The sequence below is a fragment of the Nematolebias whitei genome, chromosome 13 (genome assembly GCF_014905685.2).
Source record: "Nematolebias whitei isolate Nwh7 chromosome 13, NemWhi1, whole genome shotgun sequence".
NCBI lineage: Eukaryota > Metazoa > Chordata > Actinopteri > Cyprinodontiformes > Rivulidae > Nematolebias > Nematolebias whitei.
The window spans coordinates 255,992-263,995 of record NC_056510.1 but is presented as its reverse complement, the minus strand read 5'-3'; the positions used below and the strand labels follow the sequence as shown (position 1 = coordinate 263,995).

The following is an 8,004-nucleotide window of genomic DNA, read 5'->3' as shown; positions in this document are numbered from 1 at the left end:
ATTTTGTCTATTGCTTCGTGTGTTGTCTATTGTTCTGTCTGTACAGCATTTTGGTTGGCCTCGTAGCTGTTTTAAGTGCTCTATAAATAAAATGGTACCAGTGGGTGGCGGAAATGCTCTCAACAGTTTTAACGACCACACAAAAAAAACACAAGAAGAAGATATACGTCATCAACGTGCGACGCACGTGTAAACGTAATACAAAGTTTCGGAGGGAGAAGTTCGTGTCCACGTGAAACCCAGCGAGCATGGCGTCTGTTCTGGAACCAGAGGCTTTTCTGGCACAGAGACTAGCTTCCAACGAGAAGACCGTCCGGACCAGAACCATCAAGAAACTGAGGAAATACATCAGTGTCCGCTCTCTGAAAGCGTCAGGTAACCTCACCGTTAGCCTGCTAAGCTAACTCACTGACGGAGGGTGGTTTTAACACCCAGAACACCAACGAGGTGAACAAGGATGGGAAGAGAATCCGAGCTGGCGACAGAGATTAGATAGATAGATAGATAGATAGACAGACAGACAGACAGACAGACAACTTTATTATTGGCAGCGCGACGGCTCAGTGCTTAGCACTGTTGCCTCACAGCAAGAAGGTCCTGGGTTCAATCCCCGGTTGGACCTGGGGTCTTTCGTGCTTACGTGGGTTTTATCCGGGTACTCCTGTTTCCTCCCACAGATCAAAAACGTGCATGTCAGGCTGCCCCCAGGCCTCCCTTGTAAAAGAGATCTGTGATCTAAGTGGGATTTTCCTGGTTAAAATAAAATGTTAATTAATCTTCAGTGAGGACATTAGGTTGTCACAGCAGCAGGAACAACACGGTGCAAAAACACAGATCGGTGCCGAAAGCAGTCTGAAATAGTTTGTACATGTGCAAAATGGATAATGGATAAGTTCGAGAAAGGATATTGACCCTTTGCACGTGACGTCACTCTCTTTGGAAAACATCCCCGCTGCCATGATGACGTAAACAAACCGCCTCCAGTCCTGTGTAACTAGTCAAAACTCACCAGTTGGTTGTTTAATATCCTTGTTATTCTGTGGATTTGTCTATAAAATGGTCATAGGGCTGTGCGGGCTGCTCAAACAGACAAGGAAAGAAACCAAACTTGTTGTTTTATCACATTCCTTTTGATGAGGACCGAAGACAGGATGGATGGCAGCCATCAACCTTAAGGACTGACAGCACTCGGTATATTCGTGGATTTGCAGTGAACACTTTTGACAAGGTAAGAAGATTAACGTTCATATACTTTATAAGTAATATTTGTAAGATTCAATAAAATGTTATATGGATAAGTAAAATCTCCCACCATCATGAAAATGAATACAAATAACAAAACATATAAATATAACATTTTTAAAACCAATACAGTAGGTAATGCATGTACAGTGAGGAAAACAAGTATTTGAACACACTGTGATTTAGCAAGTTCTCCCATTTAGAAATCATGGAGGGATCTGAAATTTTCATCTTAGGTGCATGTTCACTGTGAGAGACATAATCTAAAAAAAATAAATAAATCCGGAAATAACAATGCATTACTTTTTAATAATTTATTTGTGTGTTAGTGTTGCAAATAAGTATTTGAACACCTATGAAAATCAATGTTAATATTTGGTACAGTAGCCTTTGTTTCCAGTTACAGAGGTCAAAGGTTTCCTGTAGTTTTTCACCAGGCGTGCACACTGCAGCAGGATTTTGGCCCATTCCGCCACACAGATCTTCTCTAGATCAGGTTTCTGGACTGTCGCTGAGAAACACGGAGTTTGAGCTCCCTCCAAAGATTTTCTATAGGGTTTAGGTCTGGAGACTGGCTAGGCCACTCCAGAACCGTGATATGCTTCTTACGGAGCCACTCTTTGGTTCTCCTGGCTGTGTGCTTCAGGTCATTGTCATGTTGGAAGACCCAGCCACGACCCATCTTCAATGCTCTGAGGGAATCAGAATCAGAATGCCTTTATTGTCATTATACGCAGTACAATGAAATTAAGAGCCACTCCTTTTTCCAGTGCAAAAACACGCCTTAAGAAAACACACACTAAAAATATAAAAAATGTAACGCAATATAGATATAATAATGAAATAAATAAAAAATACAAGTATTACACAATTGTATTGCACATTATGGATATTAGTGAGGTAGTTAAGGTGACTGAGGGTATGAAATGTCAGTAGTATTGCACATTAGAAGTCCAAGTGTTTGGGAGGTTAGATGATTAAATCAGTGCATGTGTGAGTTCAGTGTGGTGATGGCTTTCAGGAAAAAACTGTTCTTGAATCTGTTTGTTCTTGTTCTGATGCACCTGTAGCGTTTCCCTGAAGGTAACAAGTCAAACAGTTCAAAACCCGGGTGTGAACAGTCCTTGATTATGCTTTCTGCTCTGTTGAGGCAGCGTGATGTGTAAATGTCCATCAGGGAGGGGAAAGGGCAGCCAATTATCTTTTGTGCTGTCTTGACTACTCTCTGAAGCCTCTCCCTGTCAGCCAGGGTGCAGCTGCCGTACCATACTGAGATACAGTATGTCAGCAGGCTCTCGATGGACGAGCGGTAGAAGGTCAGCAGCAGTTTTGTGTTTAAGTTGTGCTTCTTAAGGACTCTTAAGAAGTGTAGTCTCTGCTGAGCCTTCTTGATGACCGCTGTGGTGTTCTCTTTCCAGTTTAGGTCAGCAGAGATATGGACACCAAGAAATCTGAAAGTGTGAACCCTCTCCACGCACTCGCCGTTGATGTAAAGGGGGGCTAGGTTGGTGCTGTGCTTCCTGAAATCAATAATTACCTCCTTGGTTTTTTTGATATTCAGAGCCAGATTTTTCTCTGAGCACCAGATTGCTAGCTCCAGGACCTCCTGTCTGTAAAAAGTCTCATCTCCCCTTGAGATTAGTCCGACCACTGTGGTGTCATCAGCAAACTTGACGATGAGGTTGTTGTTGTGGGCCGGGCTGCAGTCATGGGTGTAGAGACAGTACAGCAGGGGGCTCAGCACACAGCCCTGTGGGGAGCCAGTGCTCAGCGTATGAGTGGAGGAGAGGTGGGGACCAAGTCTTACAGATTGGGGCCGATTGGTTAGGAAGTCTTTTATCCAGGCACATGTGAGTGGGGGGAGGCCGAGATTGTCCAATGTATTTATAAGAATGTCCGGAATGATTGTGTTAAAGGCCGAGCTGTAATCCACAAAGAGCATTCGAACGTAGCTGTGCTGTTGTTCTAGGTGGCTCAGCGCGGTGTGGAGAGCTACTGCAATAGCATACTCTGTGGACCTGTTGGTGCAATATGCAAACTGGTAGGGGTCAAAGTTCGGAGGGAGATAGTCCATGATGTGCTGGAGAACCAGTCTCTCGAAGCACTTCATAATTACCGGGGTGAGAGCCACCGGTCGGTAATCATTCAGGCTGGTGATGGTAGGCGTTTTCGGGACTGGGATGATGGTTGCAGATTTTAAGCAGAGAGGGATGACAGCCTGGGCCAGGGAGAGATTGAAAATTCTGGTGAAGGTGTGGGAGCAGGGCAGGATCAGATGGGTGCTGCTGTGGTGCGTCAAAGCGTGCAAAGAAGCAGTTTAGCTCCTCTGCTAGTGATCACTCAGGTCTCCTGTTGTCACCTCACAGCCTCTATAGTTAGTGATGTTTTTTATGCCCTTCCACACCTCCCTTGAGTTGTTGCTGGACAGATGGGACTCTATATTCCTTTTATGGTCAGCCTTTGCTGTTTTTATTCCCTTATTCAGGTTGGCTCGAGCAGCTCGGTACAGAGCTCTGTCACCTGACCTGAAGGCAGCGTCGCGGGCTCTGAGGAGTGTGCGAACCTGGCTGGTCATCCATGGTTTCTGGTTGGGGTAAACACGAATGTTTTTACCATACCATACCATACCAATTTATTTATATAGCACTTAAAACAGCAACAAGGCCAACCAAAGTGCTGTACAAAAGAACCAAACATGCACAGCAGACAGGAAAACATAAAATAGAAATACAGGTACAAATAGCAGCACAAGCTAACTAAAATGGCCAACAGAGTAGAGAACAGACCGGACCAAAACAAATCACACCGTGTTAAAGGCAAGCGAATAGAAGTGGGTCTTCAAGCGAGACTTAAAGACTGAGAGTGTGGGAGCCTGCCGGACACTCAGTGGCAACTCATTCCACAGTCGTGGACCTGCAACAGAGAAAGCCCTGTCACCTCTGAGCTTACGACGGGTTTCTGGAACTGAGAGAAGCATCTGGTCTGCTGACCTCAGAGAGCGCGGTGGGACATATGGCTGTTTTTGACCATAGTCACATTTCCGATGCAGGAGGAGGAAGGAGGTTGTTCCCCAAGATCTCTCAATACATGGCCCTGGTCATCCTCTCCTTAATACAGTGCAGTCGTCCTGTCCAATTTGCAGAGAAACGCCCTCAAAGCATGATGCTTCCACCCCCATGCTTCACAGTAGGGATGGTGTTTTGGGATGGTACTCATCATTCTTCGTCCTCCAAACACGGCGAGTGGAATTAAGACCAAAAATTTCTATTTTGGTCTCATCTGCCCACAGAACTTTCTCCCATGACTCCTCTGGATCATCCACATGGTCATGGGCAAACTTAAGACGGGCCTGGACGTGTGCTGATTTAAGCAGGGGAACCTTCCGTGCCATGCATGATTTTAAACTATGGTGTCTTAGTGTATTACCCACAATAACCATGGAAACAGTGGTGCCAGGTCTCTTCAGGTCATTGACCAGTTCCTCCCATGTAGTTCTGGGCTGATTCCTCACCTTTCTTAGGATCATTGATACAATTCAATTCAAAAATACTTTATTAATCCCGGAGGGAAATTATTTGTTGTTGTAACTCGTTATCCTCATTTCATTAAGAGATGTTATAGATACTGATGGCTGTAGACAGGAAGGATCTCTTGTAAAGGTCCATCCCACAGTGGATCTGGCTGGCTGCAGATGCCGTCCGATCCGTCCACCCAGACTCGGCTGGCCTCTCGGTTCCCCCGGACTGTAGGACCGCCCGAATGCCGGGCAGAACTCCTCCCAGAGTGATGGCCACTCCTCCCAGCAGTCTGCCGAGTTCCTCGTCACTGCGGACAGCCAGCTGTTTGTACCGAGGGACGATCCTGTCCTTCCACTGTCATGAGCCGTGTTTCCTGCTAGTTCCAGGATCTCAGAGATCAGGCACTCGAGCACAGCTGGCAGGTAGATGAAAATGTGTCCACAGAACATCCTTTTCAACTCATTTGAGATTTGGGACTGTAGTTGAGATATTATTTGAGCTTTTGAGATGTTAATCAGCTGCTGTTGGTTGTAGAAAACTGCCTTGTTGCCATGGTTACGCATCATAACAAATGTCCAAAACTAAAAAAAGTTTCAGTAAAAATCCTTCCAGCTGAACAGCATCTGATACCAGAGGAAACAATCATCCAAAAAAATGTGATTTACATCCAGAAAAACAGGAATTAAAGTTTCCAAAAGCAAAATCTCAGAATGAAAGTAACAGAGCTGCTCCAACATGCAGCCACCTTGAGCTGCGCAATTCTAGAATTTTTTTTTTTACGCCACAAGGTGAGATCTTGCATGGAGCCCCAGTCCGAGGGAGATTGACGCTTCTTCCAGTTTCTAATAATTGCTCCAACACTTGATCTTTTTTTCACCAAGCTGCTTGGCAATTGCCCCGTAGCCCTTTCCAGCCTTGTGGAGGTCTACAATTTAGTCTCTGGTGTCTTTGGACAGCTCTTTGGTCTTAGCCATGTTAGTAGTTGGAGTCTTACTGATTGTGTGGGGTGGACAGGTGTCTTTATGCAGTTACCGACCTCAAACAAGTGCTTCTAATTTAGAATAATCAGTGGAGTGGAGGTGGACTTTTTAGAGGCGGACTAAGGGTGCATTCACACCAGCCCGGTTTAGTCCGATTTAATCAAACTCTAGCTCGGCCCCCCGATCTGAACCCGAGTGGTGTTCTGTTGTTGGACTTCTGTGCTCGTCATGGATTGTCAATAACGAACACCTTGTTCAAGCATAAGGGTGTCCATATGTGCTCTTGGCACTAGGACACCCTAGGCCGCAGTTCGATGATCGACTTTGTCATCAACTCATCTGATCATCGGCCACATGTCTTGGACACTCGGGTGAAGAGAGGAGCAGAGCTGTCCACTGATCACTACCTAGTGGTGAGTTGGCTCTGATGGTGGGGGAGGATGCTGGTCAGACCTGGCAGACCCAAACGTATTGTGAGGGTTTGCTGGGAACGTCTGGCAGAGTCTCCTGTGAGACGGAGGTTTAACTCCCACCTCCGGGAGAACTTCGAACATGTTCCGAGGGAGGTGGGGGACATTGAGTCTGAGTGGACCATGTTCCGTGCCTCTATTGTCGAGGTGGCCTACCGGAGCTGCGGCCGCAAGGTTGTCGGTGCCTGTCGCGGCGGCAACCCTCGAACCCGATGGTGGACACCGTCGGTGAGGGATGCTGTCAGGCTGAAGGAGGAGTCCTATCGGGCCTTTTTGGCCTGTGGGACCCCGGAAGCAGCTGATGGATACAGGCAGTCCAAGCGACATGGGGCTCGGGTGGTCGCTGAGACTAAATCTCGGGCATGGGAGGAATTCGGAGAGGCCATGGAGAATGACATGACTTCCGCATGGCTTTGAGGTGATTCTGGTCCATCATCCGGTGTCTCAGGGTGGGAAAGCAGTACGCCACCAACACTGTTTATAGTGGGAGTGGTGTGCTGCTGACCTCAACTCGGGATGTTGTGGGTCGGTGGGCAGAATACTTTAAAGATCTCAATCCCACCGGCACGTCTTCCACTGAGGAAGCGGAGCCTGGGGACTCTGGGTCGGGCCCTCCAATCTCTGGTGCTGAGGTCACCGAGGTAGTTAAAAAGCTCCTCGGTGGCAGGGCCCCAGGGGTGGATGAGATTTGCCCGGAGTTCCTTAAGGCTCTGGATGTTGTAGGGTTGTGTTGGCTTACGCGACTACAATATTGCATGGACATCGGGGGAAGTTTCCCTGGATTGGCAGACCGGGGTGGTGGTCCCTCTATTCAAAAAGGGTGGCCATAGAGTGTGTTCCAACTACAGGGGAATCACGCTCTTAAGCCTCCCTAGTAAGGTCTTTTCGGGGGTTCTGGAGAGGAGGGTCCGTCAGACAGTTGAACCTCGGATTCAGGAGGAGCAGTGTGGTTTTCGTCCTGGCCGTGGAACACTGGACCAGCTCTACACTCTCAGCAAGGTCCTAGAGGGTGCGTGGGAGTTTGCCCAACCGGTCTACATGTGCTTTGTGGACTTGGAGAAGGCGTTCGACCGCGTCCCTCGGGAAACCCTGTGGGGAACCCTGTAGAGAACCCTGTAGGGGATACTCTGGGAGTATGGGGTACTGGGCCCTTTGATACGGGCTGTTAGGTCCCTGTATGACCGGTGTCAGAGCCTGGTCCGCATCGCCGGCAGTAAGTTGGGCTTGTTCCCGGTGAGAGTTGGACTCCTCATCTGGTTTCCCTTTCTCACGATTCTGTTCATAACTTTTATGGACAGAATTTCTAGGCGCAGTCAAGGTGTTGAGGGGATCCGTTTTGGTGGCCTTAGGATTGCGTCTCTGCTTTTTGCAGATGATGTGGTCTTATTGGCTTCATCAGATCGTGATCTACAGCTTTCGCTGGAGCGGTTCGCAGCCGAATGTGATGCGGCCGGGATGAAGAGCAGTTCCTCCAAATCCGAGGCCATGGTCTTGAGCCAGAAAAAGGTAGAGTGCCCTCTCCGGGTCAGGGAGGAGGTCCTACCCCAAGTGGGGTTGTTCAAGTATCTTGGGGTCTTGTTCACGAATGAGGGAAAAATGGAGCGTGAGATCAATAGGCGGATAGGTGCAGCGTCTGCAGTGAAGCTGGCGCTGTACAGGTCTGTCGTGGTGAAGAGAGAGCTGAGTCAAAATGCGAAGCTCTCAATTTACCGATCGATCTACGTTCCTACCCTCATCTATGGTCACGAGCTTTGGGTTGTGACCGAAAGAATGAGATCTCGGATACAAGCGGCC

At 47.8% G+C, this 8,004-nt stretch overlaps 1 protein-coding gene across 1 annotated transcript in view; it reads left to right on the top strand.

Annotated features, from left to right (window-relative positions):
- Positions 1-204: 204 nt before the first annotated feature.
- Positions 205-8,004, top strand: part of LOC119419434 (ribosomal RNA processing protein 1 homolog A) — a gene marked incomplete in the record, with an annotated part of 99,633 nt that continues 91,833 nt past the window's right edge. The window contains 1 exon segment of the mRNA XM_037686738.1: positions 205-375. Within this exon segment, the coding sequence (XP_037542666.1) occupies positions 249-375 (127 nt within the window).